At 36.4% G+C, this 23,645-nt stretch overlaps 1 protein-coding gene across 2 annotated transcripts in view; it reads right to left on the minus strand.

Annotated features, from left to right (window-relative positions):
• Window positions 1-23,063, minus strand: part of SBF2 (SET binding factor 2) — a 397,036-nt gene extending 373,973 nt beyond the window's left edge. For both annotated transcript variants that reach the window (XM_045557501.1, XM_045557500.1), the window contains exon 1: window positions 22,859-23,063. In XM_045557501.1, coding sequence (XP_045413457.1) covers window positions 22,859-22,913 — 55 coding nt within the window. In that variant the 5' untranslated portion in view covers window positions 22,914-23,063. The remainder of the gene's footprint in view (window positions 1-22,858) is intronic.
• Window positions 23,064-23,645: the final 582 nt, after the last annotated feature.

Here is a 23,645-nt window from a genome sequence, read left to right on the forward strand (position 1 = left end):
ACTAAAAAAATGTTAGCTATTATTGCTATTAATTTGCATGAATTTCTTTTCTCTCACTCAACATCAAACCCTTGTCCTTAGAACATAAGAAAAAAAAATCTTATTTAGATGTAAAAATCTGTTAAATATTGCTTTTCAAAAATTTATCAATATGTTGTAGCCACAATACCTTAACTCAAAGGAATCTCTCACCCTTTATACTTTTTGCAGAACTAGTAATATTAAATACTCTGAAAATATCTCTGATCTTAATGAAATGATTTTTTCCACAACAGGGTAAAAATGAGATCCTAAAACATAACTATTAAAGGACAAAATAAACCTATTTTATAAAATAATAATTTATTTTTTATATTCTAAGATTATTGTATTTGGAATGAATACGCATACCTACTTTAACAAGAAATACAAAAGGAAAAAATACATAGTAGCTTCTGTGATTGCTTGGGCCCAGGAGTCTGAGGTTGCTGTGAGCTAGGCTGATGTCACGGCACTCTAACCAGGGCAACAGAGTCTCAAAAAAAAAAAAAGAAAATGTTAAAAGGCTACAATGGTATTTTTTCTTTATTAATTTGCTCTACCACCCACAATGTGTTAATAAAATTTAAAGTTTGCATTATTTTACTTCAATAATTCATCTTTCATAAGTGAGTTTATGTCCATTAAAGGCATAATTGGTAGGAAAAAACTGCCAATATTTGAGCACTACTACATATAAAATAACAACTCAGTAATAAACTGACAATCCAATTTTAAAATAGGCAAATGATTTGAACAAGACACTTCAACAAAAGCCACAAGAAAAAAATGATCAATCTCACTAATCTTCAGAGAGATTTAGACATTAAAAGCACAATGAGAGCCAAAGTGTAATGGCTCACGCCTGTAATCCCAACTACTGGGGTGGCTGAGGTGGGAGGATCGCTTGAGCCCAGGAGTTTGAAATCAGCCTGTGCAACATAGTAAGACTCTGTTGCTAAAATAATTTTTAAAATTAGCTGGGCGTAGTGATGCACGCCTTCAGTCCCAGCTATCAGGAAGGCTAAGGAGGGAGGATCACTTGAGGCTAAAAGTTCAAGGTTGCAGTGAGCTATGATCAAACCACTGCACTTCAGTCCGGGCAACAGAGCAAGACTCCATCTTAAAAAAAAAAAAAAAAAGGTACAATCTCAGAACGGTTAAAATTAAAAAGACTGACAATGCCAAATACTGACAAAATTATACAGTAACCATAATCTTATACATTGTTGGTGGGGATGTAAAATGGTACATAATCATTTTGGGAACAGATGTAGCAGTTTCTTATAAAACTAAACATACACCCACCTATAACCCAGAAATTCAACTGCTAGGCATTTACTCAAGAGAAATGAAAAAAATACTTTTACAAAAATACTCATAATAATATTCATAGCAGTTTTACTCATTATAACCAAACACTGGAAACAGTCCAGGTGTCCATCAACAGATTGAATAAGCAAACTGTTGTTTACTCACACAATGGAATACCATTTGGCAAAAAAAAAGGAACAAACTTCTGATAGACATAATAATGTGGATTCATCTCAAAAACATACTGAAAGAGGCCTTACATAAAGGAATATATGTTATATTATTCCATTTATATGATGTTCCAGAATAAGCAAAATTAATCTGTGGCAGACGAAAAAATCAGAATCAGAACAGTGACTGCCTCTAGGAGGATGAGGGGAGAAACTGACTGGGAAGGGGCATAAGCAAACATTCCGGGATAACAGTAATGTACTCTCTTAATAGAGGGTTGGGTTACAAAGATGTGTAAAATTCTAGGAATGTAAACTTAAGATCTGTGTATTTTATTATATGTGAATTTTACATCAAAAGAAACAATAGTAAAAAAATTGCATTATAGTTAATGATATGCATGCCAAATTAGTTTGGGGGAAGATACTGGTATCAATAATCTACTTAGAAATGTGTTAAAAAAAAAGATAGATTAAATGGATGATAGAGGAATGAACACTTGGATTAATATGTGATAAAACAGATATAGTAAAACGTTCATTATACAATGTAGGTAGTAGGCATACAGATGTTCAGTATGAATTCTTTCAACTTTGCTGCAGGTTTGAAAATTTTCATAATCAAGTGTAGGAAAAAAAATTCACACAATCCTTCAAGGTTCAACTCAAAATCAACTATTTCCATGAGCCCTTTCCTGTCACCTTCAGCCTTCTGAACCCTAGTCTTACTTTCAATAGCACTCATCTGGCAATTTTATAATCATTATCTTTCTAAATATAGACTATAAGCCTCTTGGGAGCTGCTCCCTGATGCAGCAGGTAGAAAAGAGTTGAGTGACCTGTTGATTATGCTTTCTATGTAACTATAAATTCTTTTATGGGTCATAATTTCTAAAAGACAACTAAACTGTCAACTAAAATATAAATACATACACGTATATGCATAAATACACACACACACAAACACACTCATATACTGAAAACTAAAGGCTTTTAACCAAGTACTCTTGATTTTTTTTGAGTCCTTGATTAATGAAATATCCTATACCTACTTGAATTCAACTGCTAAATTCACCTGTGCAAACAGAATTGGCTGATGCTTTCTCAAAATATTCTGTGAAGAGCTATGATGCCAGAGGTCTCAGATTCTTTACATGAGGATAAAAGGATCCTTAAGGAGTCTATAATTCTACTACCATGTAAGATGGAAAAAATTCATGTAAAAAGTAATGATATTCTTTAAAATTGATCAATATTTTCTCATTTTTCGATATAACACTTAACCCTAAGAAGTTTTACTATTTTCCTGTTTCAAAAATTATATACCAATATACATTTAGAGTATTAAAATATCCTGTCTCTTTACAGATACCTTCTTTCTACAACTGCTGAAGGCCAATTAATAAGTCATTTAAGAATCTTCTGTTATCCTTTAACTTAAAAATATTAGCATAATAAATCAACACTTAAGGACAAAGGAAAATAAGCACATTATCATGCGTATTTTATAGTGGTTTTAATAAAATAATAATTGTTCATTTTTATCCCCAAAAGAAAAATCATGAAGCTGGAAATATCACAAATAGCAAATACACCAGTTTTTTTTAACTTATGTGAATTGTCATAACACAATCCTGGAAGAAACTACACTTTACTTTGTTTAGAAGAGTTGCCCTCACTTCCATGTAAGAAAGACCAAGGGAATGAATTACTGTATTCTTAAAACATTAATAATAACTATGATTAATTCAAACTACAGCAATATTAATTACTAGTATCAAGAGAAATGCAGTAACTTCTATTAGAATAAACTATGGCCTTTAAATAAGCAGGAGACCCTTACTAGTAATTTCTTATGTAAAGCTGAATAAGTATCTAATTAAATGTTAGATTCCTCATTTATAAAGTGAAGGGTTTATACAAAACCTCTATGGTGTACTTAAGAATATAAACCATTGACTGTATTAGAGAATATTCAACTCCATTTACATAGAAGAATATACCATATCAAATGGAAAATTTATCCTGGCTGAAATAAAAACCTCTGGAAAACATTAAACGTATTTCAAAATCCTTATAGGGAAAGTGAGGGAATACTTGAACAGTCTAAGTTATAATCTTAAAAAGCAAAAAAGTATTTAATATCCAAAAATCATATAATTCAAGCATTATTTGAGAAAAAATATCCAAACAGGTCTTAAGACAATCTGATAACTACAAAAGTATTACTTATAAAGTTAATATAAAAAAATAAGAACTACAAGATAATTCAAGGTGCTTATATGAATGTGCTCCCATCTTAGGAAAACCTATTAAGGGACATTTGCCAACAGCAGGCAGCTTGAAGATCTCAAAGTTTTACATAGTCAAAGTCCAAGATAGTTCCACTGCCAAACTGCCCTCTTTATATCTCCTGAGTATTCCTTATGATGGAGGAAGAATGGTCAGCAACATAATCTTCCTCCCACTCCCATTGGTAACTTGTACAGGGACACTTAGTCACCTTTTTCTCTAATAATCAAAATACTTCAGGGAAATTAAACTCAGCTTCTCATCAGGGAAAAAAAGTTGAGAATAACTGATATAGTGGTCATAATAAAGATGCCAGCTATTTATACTAAAACTTCTCTTTTTTAGTAAAGATGATATAGGAAGATACATGCTTGAAAAGAAAATGGCAGTGGGGGAAGGATGGCATCTAGGCTGCCATCCCACCTTAGTAATCGTTCATTCAATATTCACTCAACACATATTTATTATCGTTCATGTGCCTGGTATTTTACTAGGCACCAGCAACATAAAAATGAGCAGGATACAGTTCCTCTCTTTAAAAGCTCATGGTCAAGTACAAAAGTCAGCCAGGGGGGAAAAAAACCACACAGGGTATATATTTTTTAAATATGTCAATGAATATACAAACATATAGCCAATTAATATGAAAACATCTAGAGAAGTCAATGAAAATCACACCGAGCTGAAATTTTGCGAAGCATGCCTAAATATTATATATGTATATGAAAACCATACATGCACATATGTAAAACTAATAGCTGCTATTTTTTGAGTGCTTTTTCTGCTAGGCAGAAGACCTTGCTTAAGAGTTCATTTAATCCTCGTAACAATCTCACGAAGCAGGTACTACTGTTACTATCAACCCAGGCTTAGAGGATAAACTGAGCTTAGTAGTTCAGTGATTTGTCCACAGTCACACTCCAGTGCGCAGTTACACAGAAACTCAAACTCAGGTTGTCTGACACAAGAATTTATGCTACTTATGACCAACCAATCAGCTATACTACCTCTTACAGACTCTCAATGCAGAGGAACAGAGCAGAAGACACTACTTGTACAATTAGAGATCTCTCAGCCAAGTACAGAAAGCATTGAGTTTGAAAAGGACTAGGAGATGCTGAAATGATGTGGACCTTTAAAAGTAAGTGGGTAATACCTTCTTCCCTACTTCCTTCATTCGCCTACATAGATATGATAGAGCTAAGACGTTAAGTATAAAGCTGGAGGCAGCCTGGGTCCAGATGTCCATACAAACCCCAAACTCTACATCCAGACTTTAACGTAAGAGAGAAATAAATATCTTTATTGTTAAAGACGCTTACGTTAGGTCTCTATCACTGGCAGCCAAACCTCTATCCTGACAGCGCTCTTTATGGTAATCCAAGTAAGAATTGATAAGGGCCTGAACTATGGTAGTGACTATGAAAATACAGAGAAAAAAAGAAATGTGAGAAAAATTTAAGAAGAAAAATAAAACATTTTAAATGAAAGTGAGAAAGGGAAGAGTGTGGCAAATTTCTGACTTGAATGAATGGCCAAGTGGAAGAGGTTTGAAAGAGCATGTTTGCTTGAACATGCTGAATTTTTAATTCTTACGAGATATTTAGGTGATTTTTTTTTCTGTAGGCAGTTCCATGTCTTACCCCCTATCTACATATCCTTGCTAGTGTTCTACAGCTGTCCAAAACTACGATTGTTACAAATTTAGCAGATTTAATACTAATATGGATATAAGCCTTTTAAAAGAATTTTTCATTTCTCTGCTAATGAAGGTGACTAAGCCTAGCAAAATTAAATTCCTTCAGAACAAAGCCAATACCATCCCCTCATCACTCAAAAGATACTTGACTGAATGGCTAAAAGAAAGTCATTTGGCACTTCACTTATAAAAGGCTGCTAACTCTTCTTTAAAGAAGAGCCTAGGTTTTTCCTAAATGATCTACTTCTATTTAATCTAACTGATAAGAGGGCACATTCAGTATCTGATTTGCATCATGACTGGCACATAACAGTCAATAAAATTTCTCGAATAAACAACTAACTAAATAATATACTTATCTGGGGATTCTCCAATTTCAACAGAGCCTTTGTGCACAGTATAAGAGCATGAGCCTCTAACTTGAAAAAAAAAAATTGATTCAGTTACTGATATTCCCAGTACCAGCTGTATAACCTTGAGTAAATTACTTAATGTCTCCAAGTCTCAGTAATTTCACATACCTTATCAGGTTGTTGTGGGAAATTAATGAAATTAGACAAAGTCTGGCATATAGTAGCCATTATTAAAAGGAATTATGTGTTCCATCTTTAGCATAATTAAAAAAAGGCCAGAGACTATTACCATAAAATCTTCTCCTTGTTCATATTGTGATAACTTTATCAGGTGCTATACTCTCTTCGAATTTTCTTCATTCTTCTAAAACTAAACTCCTCAAACACACATTCTGAACAGTAGCAATGAAAGGGAATTTGGGAAGGAGAGGAAAAAGAGGAGTAATGCAGTTTTCTGATAATACAGTTAATTTGCACTTTCAAAAATCTTCAGTTTTTCATTATCCTAAATGAATCTTTATTCTGTTGTTCCCTCTCATTTCTTTCCTCCTTTTAAAAAAGTGAGTTTTATTAACTCTAATCTGGTATGGATTTTGGTTTACTCAGGCTCAAATTATTTGGTAAAACATTTGTCTCAAAAGGAAAACAAGTAACATTCTTTGCAAATTCCCCACAAGACTGCGTGGGACAATTATATAAAGCATTTGTAAAATTCACTCCAGTCACAACTGCTACTTTCCATTACAAATTAATTTTCATACTATTATTTTCCAAGTTTGTTCTGACACTTGCTTTCTCTCTCTCTGAATGTTACTAGAGTTAGCTTAAGCTGAGAAAAATGAGGAACATTATTTGTACCTACAACCATATGTCGTTAACTATAAACAGATTTTTTTCACATAAAAACTTGCCCCAAAACTAGTTATTTCTTTAAACAAGAGTCTTCCATTTCAAGTTCTTAAATTCCTATTTTAAACTAACTATAAGGATAGAATATTTGCTTGAAGAAGAAAATAAATTGAGATGCCAAGTTCCCAAACAACTTAATTGTTTTCTTCAAATCATGGTACTACTTAACCTTGAAATTAATAAAGTACCCAAAAAGTTACAATGGATCAAGGGAAAAAATGAGATTTACAGAATGATCTCATCAGTGGAAAATGGGCGTTTCCAGGGAAGATACAAATTCTTTCTCCTAACTCAGTATGCTAGGGACCATCATCGAAAAGAAATCCCTTCAACTGTCAATTCAAGAAATAATCATTAAATAATTTCTTGCCTCCCATTATGTAAAGTAGTCTGCTAAAATAATAGTTGTATCTCTGCTGAAAAGACTTTTTGCAGTTTCAAGAGTTTCTCCCAGAATACTGGGATACATTTGGAGCATGCCCTTAAGAAACTCTTTCAGTCTAGACAAATTAGACAAATACAAAAGGAAAGACCATGGAATTTTCAGAATTCAGATTTCTGGTTTCAAACATTCTCAGGGCAAAATAAAGAGGAAAGACAAGCAGTAATTTGTAATGTTTCAGAGACATACTTTGAATTAGGTATAGGGTCTGATCTCTATAAACCAGCACCTCAGAATCTTTACCTGTATGAAGCTATGCAGTTTCTTTTGTTGTTGCTTAAGCAATCACTCTTGTTAAGTGATTTTTTTTCTAACTAAAATCCCTCCAAAGGAAAGGGGTATACTTCTATACTGTTAATGAGAGAATAAATCAACATACATTTCTGAAAAAAATTTTACCAATACACCTGAAAACTATTAAAAATGTTCTTTTGGCTTTCAAAAACAGCTGGAACATTATAATCAACAATAAGTTAGGGTATACTTTAAAATAACTATTAATAAAAAAGTAGAATTGGAATGTTCCTACCACAAAGGACTGTTAAATGCCTAAGGTGATAGATACCCCAACTACCCTGCTTTAATGAATTCACACTATATGCCTGTATCAAAATATCACATGTACCCTATAAAAAATATGATTATATACCAATAATTAAAAATTAAAAAATAAATAAAAAGAAACAGCTGGAACCAGAAGTTTAGATGTTATTTCCAAGTCTCTCTCTTCTCATTTTTTAGCTATCCTTGCCTCAGCTTATGTTCAATACTCAGATAGAGTCTCTAAACAAAGCAAGGAAAACACACATCGGTAGCCTCAATTTAGTCATGGTATGTTACCTTAGTATCCTAATGGAAAAAGGCTTTCTTGTTTGTTCCAAAAGAAAAAACCCAGGCTCTAATTGGCCCAGGTTAAAGTAGAGGGTAGGGTAACTAGGACTGAAACTTTCCCTGGGACAACAGTGAATAGAAAACATGGTTCTCAAAGGAAGGGACACTGGGCAGAAAATTAACAAATGTCCATATAAACATACATCTCCTTTGACGCAGCAGTTCCACTTCTGGGGATTAAAACTTATACTATAACTGTGTGCCAGATACTGTTTTAAGCACTTTACATAAAATAACTCATTTAATCTTCATAACAACTCTATGAGGCATTAATAGATACTACTATTTACTATTATCCCATTTTATAGATGCAGAAACTGAGAATGAAAAATTAAGTAACTTTTCTAAAGCCAGAACTACAAAGAGGCAAAACCAGGAATCAAACCTGGACTATCTGGCTCCATCCCACACTTTTAACCTTACTGCTACTAAACTTTACTGCCTCTCTTTTTATCTACTTATCCCAAAAAAATTAAAGATGAATGCAAAAATTTAGCTACAATTTTCACAGCACTATTTATAACTGCAAAAATTTGGAAACAACCAAATTGTCTAATCATAAGAAAATCATTGATAAAGTTTATATTACATTCAATTGTATATTAAAACTATTACACTTTTTAGCTAATAAAAATCAATATTTTATATATATATGTATATATATATAAAGTTGACCCTTGAACAATGTGGGGGTTAGGGGCACAGATCCCCCAGTCAAAAATCCATGTATAACTTTAGATTCCCCAATAGCCTACTGTTGACCAGAAGCCTTACCAATAACAGTAGATTAACCCATATTTTATATGTTATATGTATTATATACTATATTCTTATAATAAAGCTAGAGAAAAGAAAATGTTAAGAAAATCATAAGAAAGAAAAAATATATTTACTATTCATTAAGTGGAAGTAGATCATCATAAAAATCTTCATCTTTACCATCTTCATGTTAAGTAGTTTGAGAAGTAGGAAGAGGACAGGTTGGTCTTACTGTCACAGGGGTGGCAGAAACAGAAGAAAATTCACATGTAAGTGGACCCATGCAGTTCAAACTCATGTTGTTCAAGGGTCAACTGTACACAGAATATGAAAACCACCAATAATATATAGCTAAGTTTTAAAAAAATTGTATAAAGAGAAGATATGAACCTGTTTTCTTAACAGGTAAAATAGTACTAATGATACATATATATGTATATGGACACACACAAAAATCTCTGGAAAGATATGTTAAAATGTCAGCAGTGTACCACTGCATACCCATTGGAGTGGCTATGATCAAAAAGACAGAGAATAACAAAGCAGGAGCAATTGCAAAATCAACAAGAGCAATCTTAATTCCTTAGGAGAAAGACAAGTAGTTCCCTATAGGTTTACTCATTTGGCAATTATCAGCTACTCACACAACTTACTTAAAGTCTTGCAACAATTTCTTCAATAACTTCAAACCTCATGACCCACAAGCACAAACAACCTGTGGTAAACATGGTGATTTCACCATACCATTTCTTTCAAACTATTCATTAAAAATAAACAATCCCTACAGTGAGCTTCTATGTAATATGTAGATAGAAGAAAAGACTGTTTTGTTTTGGTTTTCGAATTTGATGCTTTGGTAACTAATTACTCTGTTTAATCATTAGCAGAAAAAAAACAGACCCATTATACATAAGGGAATAAAATGAAAGGGATAGGACAGCTTTCAGAAATCATTACTTCAGCTTAATTGTACAAATTAAATCAGTTTAGGATCTAGATGTATTAGGACTGAAACTACTTTTTTTTTTAAAAACTGCTTCAACATTCATGCTTATTGAGTAATAAAAATGGTATCATTATTTGTCCAGATTAAAATCAAACAGGAAATATATCAATTAAAAATAAATGAGTGCATACTTCTACAGAATTTATTTTTCTTTTAAAAGACATAGAAAAATCTGATGCTTATTTAGCTGTGCTTTGATTTGTACATGAATGTTATGACCATGTTTCTAGGTAACATCAAAGTTTTGTCAATGCTGGGACCACGGATGGCAAACAGGTACAAAAACAAAGATGTCCCTTTCCATATTGTGTATGTGTGTATCTCTTCTTCTCGTGCTGAATTCCAATATGGCAGACCAGTTGGTGCTACAGTTTAGGGCAATGGGTAAGAAATGGAATATCTCCTGAAGCATAGTCCTAGTATCAATCATCCAGAAAAGAGACAGATCTTTGGGCAGAAAACTAGAATCAAGAAAGTGGACCTTAGATAGACATGACAGGAATGGACTGTCTGTATGGTCCCCATTAAGGGCCTAGACTTAAGGAGACATGTTGAGAGGAAAGATGACCTTCATCACATGATGGCAGACCAGAAACTAGGCAGGATGGTATCCCTTTAGGAGACCACAGACTGAAAAGGAGTAAACTTTACCTTGCAAATCAGACGACTAACTTTAAAGTTACTCTCCGGTTTCATTGCCTTTTTGTTTTCAGCCTTTAGAAAAGTTTCACTTCAATGTTGCAGCTGTGCCTCACCAAATGAAGGGATAAATGATTTGGTGGCGGGAGTCAGTTGGGCCAGGATGTTAACAAAAAGTGGCACTCCATGAGATCACTGGAGAAATAGAAAAACTGGAGCTTTGAATTCAAGCCAACCTTTCCCATGTGGAAGTTTCTTTTCATTGCCAACCTTGGAGACCTGGGGTTTCATTTTATCAAGAGAACTAGGAAGTTTCTGTACAGGTACCTAGAACCAAATTCACTGTGAAAAAGTCTGAAGATATAGGTACTATGGTCAAGAGTCAGCAAGTTTCTGTGATGTTTAAAATGTTTATAACTAGTATGTATTACTATAGTAAGTAAAACAGTTTCGAATAGACAGGTCAGTCAAAGCAACATGCAGATGAATGTGCCGGAACACATGCCAGCAATGTGCAACAGAACCACTGCAGTTATGAGTTAAAATTGGGTAGAAAAATAGATGTGCAGAATTTCTAAATCACATGGACACACAATTCAAGAGCCGTGCAGAAAGGATCAGTCAGAAACCAAGTCTACAAGGAGGTAAAGTCAAGATATGAGTAAAACAAAACACAGTTTGTAGAGAAAGGAGACAAGGAGGGGGTGAGGGGGTGAGAGGGAGAGAGGGAGAGAAGAAGAGAGGGAGAAGGGGGAGTGAGAGAGAGAGACAGACCCCAGACTATTAGTCTAAAATGAAAGGCAATTAACCTGCTTCCTATGAAAGCACTTTTCCCAAGGTGTTGCCCCATCTGTGCTTGTAGTTATAAAAGCACAAAAAGGCTTTTTAAATCTTTAGTGGTAATACCTTCAATTCCAAGACCAAAAAAGATATTTTATTCTCTGTTGGGGCATCTTGTGGGGTAGGATGCCCACCTCCCTGTGATTTCATACTTACACAATTTAAGACTAAAATATTTTAAGTTATTTGTTGGGTGTACTGAACATTGTTTTAATTTCCATGTTCTTCATTTCTAAGGCAAAATATATACCTTACAAAACTAAAAATTACTTCTTACTTACGTGACTTTTCATTAACTTTTATTCTATGGTTTAATGGTCTTTCATTAAAAAAAAAAAAAGGCTTCCAATCTTCCTCAGTTCCAAGGCTGCAATACAACCTCAAAACAAAACAAAAAAAATCAATACTAGAAAGGTTAAAACAAAAATTACTTCTTGGGGTAATACTTTAACAATTCACTGTTTCAAAACAATATTTTAACACAAAATAAAATTCTATAGGCTCTATCCATTTTTAATTACATGTACCAGTGAAGGTCCACAAAGTAACTTCTTAAGTCAACATTTAAGAGTGTGAAAAACAATGTGATGTCTCATTGCTGTCTCTGAATTTACATGGTATTCATAATAGTACAGATTGATTACCACATACTTTAGGTTTCAAAACTTGAAAATTCTATTCAACTTGAAAATTCTCTCAAGTTTTGATCATAGTCAAAATCAAAGCATTAAATTCAAGAAGCTTGAAAAGAAGCACTTTTTTCTGAGATTATAACCAATGATCTTCTAACAGTGGTCAATTTGTATACTCTTTTACCATCTACCAAAGGACCTTGCTGATAAGGGGAAAAAATGTTTTTTACCATAATTAGGAGTCTGAACTTACTGTTAAACCAAAAAACAGCATCGATGCTTTGCAACAGAAAAATATTTTCAAAAGCATTTTCAAAAGTAGGTTCATGTTCCTGACTACCAAAGGTCTATAAAAACACTTTTGAAGCTTCATCCTGTGTAACAGGTTTTGTTTTATTTGTATTGATTTTTTTCATGGCTAGCTACCAAAATATCAAGAATTTCAAATGCAGACAGGAAGTGCAGAAGGACAACAAAAACACAATGAAGAGTGACTGGCCTATGAAAATAGTTGAAAAAAATCTGTTTTAGCTATAGGTTTAGCATCCCTTATCTGAAATGCTTGGGACCAGAAGCATTTCACATTTCAGATTTTTTTTAGATTTTGGAATATTTGTATTATACTTACTGATTGAGCATCCTAATCCAAAAACTCTAAATCCAGAATGCTCCAATGAGCACTTCCTTTGAATGTCATGTCATTGCTCAAAAAGTTTCAGATTTCAGAGCATTTTGGACTTCAGATTTACAGATATTCAATCTATATCTCCAAGACTAATGGAATGGCAATTTTAGTTTCCAAAGTGCACACTCTTTAGAGGGGAGGAATCAGGGCTGGACTGATGTATTTGCACTTTGAATACATGTGCCTGAGACCCCTAAGTCCTAAAAAACTTTATTCCTATATCTATTCCCACCCACTTCAGCATCAATTGCTCTCATCCCATTAATTTCCATTATTCTGCCTTCATTTATGCTCATATCTACTCTATACAATTTTTAAAACTCTCCATAGACCTTACTATTTCTGCAAGTTCAACAAACATGTCTTATTGAGCTCTAATAAGCCAGACAACTTTGGTATAGAAAACATAGTCTTTTTACCCTGAAGAAAAAGTTTTCAAAATTTTCTAATCAGATATTCCTACCTCTCAAAATCAGATTACTCAAACAAATGGTCTTAATCTGCTGCCTCCACTTCTTATCTTTTATTCTGCTAAAGTTCTGCAATTTGGTTCACAACACAACATTCCAGCTGAAACAATTCAAGGTAAAGCTATCCTTGACAGCAATTCTCAAAAGACAGCATGATATACTAGAGCACAGGTGTGAGAAAACATCTAGGCCATGGTTTGCCACTCAATAACTGTGTAATTATTCACAAGTAACAACTGGGGATTGGGGGTTGGGGGGTTCATGGTTCCTCCTTATCCATAAATTGAATAGAAATAGATGACCTGTACAGTTAACTTTCAACTCTAACATTTTATGAAATGCAAAGCTCTTCATTAACTCCTCATCTCACTGATCTCTATCTGCCACACCTGACAGATATATTCCCTCACTTTCTATGACTCTCAATTCTGATCTCTTCTCTGTGTTATCTGGATTTAGATTAGCTACATGAAACAAAAACTCAGATTTCCAGCAGTTTAAACATACAGGATTATAGTCTCTCATGTTAAAAATAAATAAATTCAGAGGGCAGCTATCCATGTCCACTGTGACAATCCCACTGTAAGTCATTAGGGACTCAGGTTCTTTCTAGATTTTTGCTGATATCCCTAGGGTTTGGGCCCTTATCTACTTGGTCCAAGATGGCTGCTGGAGCACCAGCCTTTATATTAATATTAGAATGCCAGTCTCAGGAAAAAGAAAAGCTAGGAAGGCATACCCTCATCCTTTAAGAATACTTTTGGAATACTGTACTCATCATTTCCACTTTCATCCAAATGGCTAGAACTCATTCATATAGTTATATCTATTAGAAACCTGAAAACAGTCTCTCTTCTGCATGTCGACATAACTAGCCAAAATCAGGGCTTCCATCACCATCAAGGAAAAAAATGGCTATTGGGGAGAAAACAGTGTCTCATGCAAACTCTCTGAACCCTTCTTCTGTGGTTGCTTTTCTTTTCCATCCTCTTAGCAATGGTGTTTCCCAAAGCATGGTCCTTGGTCCTCTTTTCAGTCTCTATGCTGACTTCCGAAAGGCACATACACAATGTCATAACTCTATCTACTCTAATGACTCTTAAGTCTTTGTACTGCCTCCCTACCTATCCCATGTTTCAAAGTCTCCACTTGGATGGCTATAAAATAAACCCCATTCTCTTCCAAATCCACGAAGACAAATAAGTAATTTTAAAAGAAAATTATTTTCAATCTTCCTATTTAAGTCACAGCATCACAAGTACCCCAAACCTTCAGGCTTGCAATTTTGAAGTTGTCTCTGACTCCACTTTCCATTTCCCAAAAGCTACGAATTACAGGTCACATTGAGCTTCTAAAAAGAAATGAAATAAACTGGACTATATGAGGTTTATACAGCATATGACTTGGGATATAGTTTCATCAAACAGACTTTGGCCCCCCACAACTCTACTATAATGTTCTAAAGTCATTATCCTAATTATCAAATCCACGAATCTATTTTTAGCCCTTATTATACATGACATCTTCAGAGCATCTGTCATTTATTCATCATTTTTTCCTCCTCCTCAAAATTCTCTACACCCAGGGTTTCCTTGATACCATACCATACTATCCTGGTTCTCCTTGCAAGACCTCTGACTACTCCTATTCCGTATCCTTGCTGCTGCTGCTGCTGCTGCTGCTGTTGCTACTTTATCTACCTTTTGAATATTGATTTTTTTTCTCTGAGTACAATTCTGAGGCCACTCTTCTTTTCTCTCTATACCCATTTCCTGAGCAATCTCATTCTTTTCATCACATTTGACAATCAGCTGGCTATTAATGATAACTGCCAAGTTAAATCTCTAATTTTCACTTCTCTCCTTATCTTCTGACCCATAGATCTAAAACACCTAAATGGCATCTCTACGTTGATTATTGTCACCTTTAATTTAACATGTCGAAAACTACACTTAGCATTTTCCTTCTCTCATCAAAATTCATTCCTTCTCCTGAATTTCCTATTTGCATTCTTAGTATCATCATCACTCACCCCATTACCCAGTCTACTCTTTCTACTTTGCCTCTCACATTCATTCATTACTAAATTTTACTAATTTGAGCTTTCAAATTTCTCTAGGATTCATACTTTCCATTTCCACAGTAAAAGCTCTTGAGTTTTCTTATATTAGTCTTTCTCCGTCCAGTTCACTGCCATTTAAGTCACATTTCTATGTTGTTTGCTGCTTTTCAAGAACCATCATTTTTCAACAGACCCATTATCTCAGAGTCAAGGCTAAATTCTATAGCCTGATATACGGAGCTTTTCACAATCTGACCCCAACCCACTCCAGCACCAAAGCCTACCTCAATTCACATTTACACTTCTCTCCATTCCTGTAACAAGACATTCACATTCACTCACACACACACACTTTTCTCTCTGCCTGTAATCTCCTCTATCCTATAGGATGCATGCATCCCATACAACTTGGTTCAAACATCACCTCTCATAAGAAGCCTTCTCTTTCCCTCAATAAAGTGGGTCCACCCTCTTCACTTATCATTACTTATTTCAAGATTCTCTCCATTAATGACTAAGCTAGGGACAGAGTTTTACTCTTTACTCAATTATTCTAGCCCAGCACTTAACCACAATGCCTGGAAGGCAATAAATATTTCTCAAATCAATGAATCCCAAATGGTTCTTGACAGTTGGCAACAAACAGCAACTGGGAAATTCCAACTACTTCAATATATAATGTGAGTGGGAGAGAAAACTCAGGCTATTAATTAAAATAGTTTAATAATAATCAATTATCAATGTTTTAAATGTCTCCAAATGTGATTATTTCAGGTATTATACATATTTACATTTTAGCTTACCTCACTTATACCACTTAAATAAAACAGATTAGATAACTAAGAAACATTTTGACGCTTTCCCTAATATACTTACACAGATTAATATGAAAAAATACAAGAACTTCAAATGATTATCATACTTGATTCCAGATTAACTGTCATCAAGATAAAATGGATTAATTCTAAATGTATTAATGGACAGAAGTAAACAAAAGGAAAAAAATAAAAGCACAGAAGGAAATTAACACAGGTGGTCATTACCAATTTTTCTTGGACAAATCTCAGTAAAAAAAGTAAAAACGAGAAAAATATAGTTGGCTAAATAATTTCATCTGTCAGAAACTAATGAAATTTCCTAACTATTCTACCATAGTACATAGGCAAAGTCAGGAAAATAAAGTCTTAATTTCAAATTATCAAAATCAAACTGTCATAAAAATCAGTGATTTTCAATCTATGTTCTCCTTAGCATGAAAGCAGCATTATGAGAACACAAAACTGGAACTAAGCCAAATGTCCAATAATAAAGTGAATGATGAAGTTAATATACCCACAAGATGTAATAATTCAGCCACTGAAGATTGTTTTTCTGAAATTTTACAGAATAAGCTTTCCCCATACCATTAATGTTTTTTAATACTAAGGGTATCTTCTATCTTCCTTACAGCTTTTTTTAAGTTAAACTTTTTATTTTGAGATAGTTGTAGACTTATACACAGCTGTAAGAATTAATGGAGAAACCATATACCCTTTGTCCAGTTTCCCCCAATGGTGACATCTTGCAAAATTATATTATAATATTACCACCAGGATATTATACAATCTACCAATCTTACTTAGATTTCCCCAGTTTTACTTGTACTTCCTTGTGGTTGTGTGTCTATTTAGTTCTATGCAACTTTATCACATATGTAGATTCATATATGTACCACCCAGTCAAAATATGAAACAGTTCTATCACCACAAAAATCCCCCATTACCCTTTCATAACCACATCCACCTTCAGCCCTCCTTCTTGCTTTTCCCCCCACATTTTAAACAACTGTGTGTTCATTCACTATATCTTTATTAAACACCCACTATGTGCCAGGCACCCTTCTTTCTATACTATTCAAACAACATGTATTAATTCTTTTTTCGAGTTTGTAAATACAAGTTTTCAAAAGACAAAGCCTTTTCTTCTTTTAATCCAATTTTAAAATAGAAATATTTAAAGGCTGAAAGTACTGTTAATTGCAAAGACGCTTTTGGAACAAAAATAAAGAGTGTATTGGTTGAATAATTCCAGAACACTCTGGTATTACACAGACATTTCAGTATCCTTTTATCATAATGTTGAGTAGCTTTTACAGAGATTTAGGTAATAAAACCATATTAACTCCTGAAAAAAAGCTATATAATATGTAATAAAGGTTTGCAGAATCAATTAGATTTATTCTTCAATTGTAATTTAACAAGCACATAGATTTCGTAAATTTTTTTCCAATAAGTTTTTATAGAGGGTTTTACATAAAAAGGACTACTGAAATGATACAAATCAAGATATGAGCATACAGACAACTAAGAGAACAAATGTCTAAAAAGTGGTCCAAATTAAAATATCTGCTCTTCAAAAGACAGTGTTAAGAAAATGAAAAGACATGCTACAGACTGGAAGAAAATACTTGCACAACACCTGATAAAGACTTGTATGTAGAATTACAAAAAAACAACTCAATCATAAGTCAAACAACTCAATTTTAGAAAGACAAAAATTTGATTACTTTACCAAAAATATACAAATGGTAATATGCCCATGAAAAGGAGTTTAACATCATTAGTCACCAGGAAAATGCAAATTGAAACCACAATGAGATATCACTACCTATCCTCTGGAATAGCTTAATTTTTAAATATTGTATTGTATACTTGAAATCTCCTAAGAAAGATCTAAAATGTCCTCACCACACACACACACACACACACACACACACACACACACACAAAGTAACTATGTTAAGTGATATATATGTTAATTAGCTTGATTGTGATAATTATTCCACAATGTACACATATATCAAATCATGCTGTACACCATAAATATATACAATTTTTATTTGTCAATTATACTTCAATAAAGCTGAGGGGAACGAGATTTCTAAAAATAAGTAAAAGATTAACTGAAACTGTCATACATGGCTGCAGAGAACATAAAATGGCACAGCCAATTTGGAAACAGTTTGGCAGTTTCATATAAACAGACACTTATCATGACCCAGCAATTCTTCTCCTAAGTACTTACCCAAGAGAAATGAAAACATACGAACATAAGAACATTCAAAGATCTGTACGCAACTGTTCAGAACAACATTGTTCATAAAAGCCAAAAATTGGAAACTCAAATGTCCACCAACTTGTGAATGGATAAACAAATTGTATTATACTCAGCAATAAAAAGGAACAACTGCCAATAAATAAAACATGGATAAATCTCAACTGCATGATTCTATGTGAAAAAAGACAGACATTAAAAACTGTACAATTCTATTTATATGACATTCTAGAAAAGACAAAAACAGACTGAAAACAGATCAGTGATTGCCAGAGGCTTGAGAGGGAACTGACTGCAATGCAAAGGGGCATGAGAGAACTTTTTGGAGAAAACATTTTATTTATATATACATATATATATATTTAAAAAAAAAGTTTGAGGCTTAAGGATTGCTTGAGCCTCAAACTCCTGGGCTCAAGCAATCCTCCTGCCTCAGCCTCCTGAGAAGCTGGAACAACAGACGCACACCACCACGCCCAGTTAATTTTTCTATTTTTTGTAGAGATGGGATCTTACTTAAGCTGGTCACAAACTCCTGACCTCAAGCAATCCTCTCACCTTCACCTCCCAGAGTGCTAGGACTACAGGTGTTAGCCACTGCACCTGGTCTTATCTGTACCTTGATTGCCATAGTGGCTATCCTAATACATATATTTGTCAAAAGTCATTGAAATGTTCACTTAAAAGAGTAAATTTTACAGTGTGTAAATTATACTTCAATAAACATGACTAAACAAAAATTATCCCAAGTTAAAAAAAATGATGTATTTCACTATTGACATTCTACAATTTATACAAGCTTTTGGATTTTGTTACTTAAAAAAAAATAATCTTCCCTTTACTTGCTGTTGGAAGGGCAGTTGTCACAGTAGCCCTGGAGTGGAGGTGAGGCTTGTGGAAGCCCTAGTGAGCTAAGAAGGGAATCCATGTGGTAGGGAAATGGCCAAATGTGTTGAGTCAGAGCCTGAGAGTCAAGGCAGGAGGCACAAACTGGCAGAGGGTACTGGCGTGGAGAGTGAGGAGGATGTCTTCCAATGGAAGCAGCCCACTGTGTGATATCAGAGCCTGAGTGTGGTGAGAAATGTGTCTGGGGAGATCAGTATGGGGAGTCAGAGCAAGTTGGGGAGAGTTTCACTGTACTGAGGCATCCTGGTATGGACTCTTAGATCCTGACAGGGATAGAGGCATGGGAGAGATGGAATGAAGAAACTAAGCCCCAGCAGGGAGAGAGTGAGTGGTGGTGAAGATGGGAGACTGAACAAATAAGTAAATACATTAAGGATAATGGAAACCAGATTTCTCGCTGTCAGAGAACACAACAATATGGAAAAGGAGAAAATGAGAATGGACCCTGGATTATTTGACTTAAATAGGGGGTTATCAGTGTGTGAATTCATAGTTTTCAATACACATAGATAATAAAATAAATATAGACGTCAATGTGTATGTATATACATATGTATATTCCCCAGCTCCAACCATTAAGAGGGCCTGGGAGTAGTAACAACCCACCAGCAAGAAATACATTAGCATTGAGATCTTAGCTTCTAAATGTCATTCCCCACTAAAAGGAACCAGGGATCCCTAGAGAAAGGTCTGATTCCAGAGCCAATGCAGGGAAAGTACAAGACAAGCCGGGAACACCTTCTTGTGCTTCTCATGCCTGTTGTGCCAAAAAGTAAAAAGACTTTCTCAAAGAATAATGGGGAAATGTTGTAAGAGAACAGAAGCCAGCTTGAACAGCTCTCATTAGCCAAAGGAAGAACAATGTGAATATCAAAATAAATAGTGCTATGGTCTGAATGTTTTGTGTCCTCTCTCAAAATTCATCATTAAAATCCTAACGACCAAGGTAATGATATTAGGAGGTGGGGCCTTTGAGGTGATTAGGTCATGGGGATGGAACCCTCATTAATGGGATTAATTCCCTTATTAAAGAGACCCAAGAGAGCTCATTTGCCCCTCAGGCATGTGAGGTTAAAGTGAGAACATGGTTGTGAGAAAGCAGGCCCTCACTAGACACCCAATCTGTCCCAGCCTCAATCTCCGACTTCCAGCCTCTAAAACTGTGAGAAATAAATTTCTATTGTTTATAAGCCACCCAGTTTGAGGTACTTTTGTTACAGCAGCTGGAACAGATTTGAGACAAATAGTAACAATATAATCCACTAAAAAAACAGAAAACCATGAATCTATGTAGATGTCAATGAATAAATGACTACATTAACAGTTTGGTGAGGAACAAGATGTTCACATAGTTTCAAAGTACTCCTCACAAAAACAATTAAGTATTAACTTTATAGTAGAGAAGCCTGGCAGACATGGCTTATATCAAGTAATCAAAGTGAAAATTACCAGTAATGGGACAAAGTAAACTTGTACACTACCTGACAGGAAGCAATGATCATCAGTTCTGTGATATTCCCTGCCCAAGTACATAACCTGTATGTATCTAATCATGAGAGAACAGACAAATCCCAAATTAAGGGCCATTCTGCAAAATAAATGACCTGTAATTATCAAAAGTGTCAAGGTCATGAAAGAAGATGAAGGAACTATTTATTCCAAACTGAAGGAGACTAAACAGACATAACAAATGAATGCAACACATACTTCCGAACTGGATCCTTTTGCCAGTAAAGAGATAAATAGCATAATCAACAAAACTTGAACCAGTCTGAGAACTAAATGGAGTACTGTATCAGTGTTAATTTCCTATTTTGATGATTGTACTCTGAATATGTAGAGGAATATTCTTATTTGTAAAAAAATGCACACTAAAGCATTCTGGGGTGATAGGGCATCAAGTCAGCAGCTTCCTCTGAAACTGTTGTTGGGGGGGAATTCTTTGTACCATACTTGCAACTTTTCTGCAAGTTTGTTACTATTTCAAAATTGTTTAGAAGTATGGGAAGAGGGACAATGTCCTTAAAAACTAAACAAGGGGCAGGGCCCAGCAGCTCATGTCTGTAATCCTAGCACTTCAGGAGCTGAGGTGGGAGGACTGCTTAAGGTCAGGAGTTTGAAACCAGCCTGAGCAAGAGCAAGAGCAAGATCCTGTCTCTACCAAAAAAAAGAAAGAAAGAAAAAGAAAAATTAGGTGGTGTACACCTATAGTCCCAGCTACTCTGGAGGCTAACACAGGAGAATCACTTGAGCCCAGGAGTTTGAGGTTGCAATGAGCTATGATGATGCCACTACACCCTAGCCTAGGTGACAAAAAGAGACCCTGTCTCAAAAAAACAAAAACTAAACAAGGTTAAAAAAAAGCTGTGATTCACCACACTTAATCTTGGTAGGAAAGGGACATCAGACTATGCAAAATTACTAGGAAATAATACAAAGTCCTGCTGCCAGAAGATACTTTAAATAAAGCTCCACCCCTTCTCTTAACAACTGACCTCAATCAGGTTATGAGTGGTGAGCAATAAAAGAATATGAAAGGTCACCACTAAAGGAGAGAAAGTTCTTAAGAGAGGAATAATGAAAGTCAGTGGACCAAGAGTGGGTAGAACAATGGTATTCTGATGCTACCAATGGCTATTACCACCAGCGAAACACAATCTCAGCATCTTCTCTGAAAAATGAAGGGGGTTGTGGAGCTGATATCTAAAATTCCTTGCAAATGTGAGACTACAATTACCCTGAAATAGAAGTGCTTCCTCTTGTTCTCTGAGAATTCTTATTGCTAAATTTTAAAAAAAGTGCTTCCCCCAATCAATTTGCTACATTATGTTTAGCTATATAGTATACAGAAGAATACAAACACAAAAATAAACGTGTCTAAACCCAGAATTCTTAAGTTATGGAAGTCCATCAATCAGACTGTAAAATGCAATCCGTTGCCAAACCGTTCCTCACAGAGAAAATTTTGTAACGAATGAAAAAAACAATTAAAACACACATTAAAGTGAAACAAGATCATCTTCAGCGGTCAGCTGGCTGTCCTTACTTAAAAGACATTCATGTCTTTCTGAAATGCCTGTCACATTTGTCCTGAAAGACCAGGGAGCATTTCCTAGAAATGTTTAAAAGTGCAAAGAATCCTTTCCCCTTCCCCGGTACCACGCATTCATTGGGGCGGTCACTAGGCCCCCAACAGCGTGAGGGTGAGGTAGCACTGGACTCTCAGCACTTCCTTTCGGAGAGGACAGCCCCCTGCGTCACTCGTTACTCACTCAGGATGCAGGGCAGAAGTTTATCCCCGAGGAACTTAGCACAGTTGGCTCCCGCCCTCCCAGCCCTGCGGTCCTGGGCCCAAACGCAGGGCACTGCCCCTGGTACCCGGCCGTCTCCAGAGACAGGGTCGCGGAAGCCAGACTCGCCCTCGGCTGGCCCGGCTGGCCCGCCCAGGGCCTGGGCAGACGCGGCTGTTTCCCTCTCCCTCCCGCCGTACTGGTCCCTCACGCCCACCACGAGGCTCAGCCCCGCCAAGAAGGCCGGACGCCGACCGCCGGCTCCTCTGGGGCCCGGCCCGGCCCTCCCCGCCTCCCGGCCCCGACGCCCGGCCCCGCTGAGCCCACTGGACAGTGGCCGGGGGGCGGGGGCGGGGAGCCGGGGGCGGCGCCCGCCCCACACCCTTACCTGGCTTCTCGTGGTCGTAGCCTACCACAATGAAGTAGTCGGCCAGCCGGGCCATGGCCGCCACCGCCGCGCCCGGGAAGCGGGTCCCCGTCGCCGCCCTCGCCGCCGCCGCCCACCCGGCCCGGGAGGGCTCAGCATTTTCCCTGCAGCAGCAGTAGCGGCAGCGGCGGCACTTCAGCCATGTTTGACAACCGAGGCGCGCTCTGCGCCTGCGCGGCGTCTTGAGCCCGCTCCTCCCCGCCCCCACCCGCGCTGGCTCCGTGGCCCTGAGCCGGGGCGGCAAGCCCACCCCCACCCTGGGCGTGAGGCTGGGACTTGCCGGGCTTGTGAAGTGAGCGGCCGGTCGTGTTCCCGCCACGCGCCACCACCGCAGCCGCTGGAGGTGGTTCACTGTGAGGCCTGGCTGCCCCTTTACGGCCTCCCTCTGCCTATTTTTCCTAAAGCAGGGGTCCTTCCTTCCGCGTTCACTATTCTTTCCTTCTGGATTTAAGAGAATGGACAAGGAGAGCTGAGGGGTCACTTAGAAAGTTTGCTGTTTCGCCTGCTGACCACCACCACCAAAGATGAGATTCTCCCGCCCTCGGCTGGAACCAAGGAATTTGCACCGCCAGGGCTTTTGCTGCACGTTTCCTGTTTATGTTGTGCAGATGGGAATTTTAGAAACATGCCACCAAGCAGGCGGGGGAGAGAGAGGCTTTTGCGCAATTCTCAAAGGCGCCTTGAGTTTCAGTGCTGGGTGGGCCGGGGGCGGTCGGCCTGGGCTTCCCCCGGAGCCCGGGGGAGCCAG

The sequence above is a fragment of the Lemur catta genome, chromosome 7 (genome assembly GCF_020740605.2).
Source record: "Lemur catta isolate mLemCat1 chromosome 7, mLemCat1.pri, whole genome shotgun sequence".
Classification (NCBI taxonomy): domain Eukaryota; kingdom Metazoa; phylum Chordata; class Mammalia; order Primates; family Lemuridae; genus Lemur; species Lemur catta.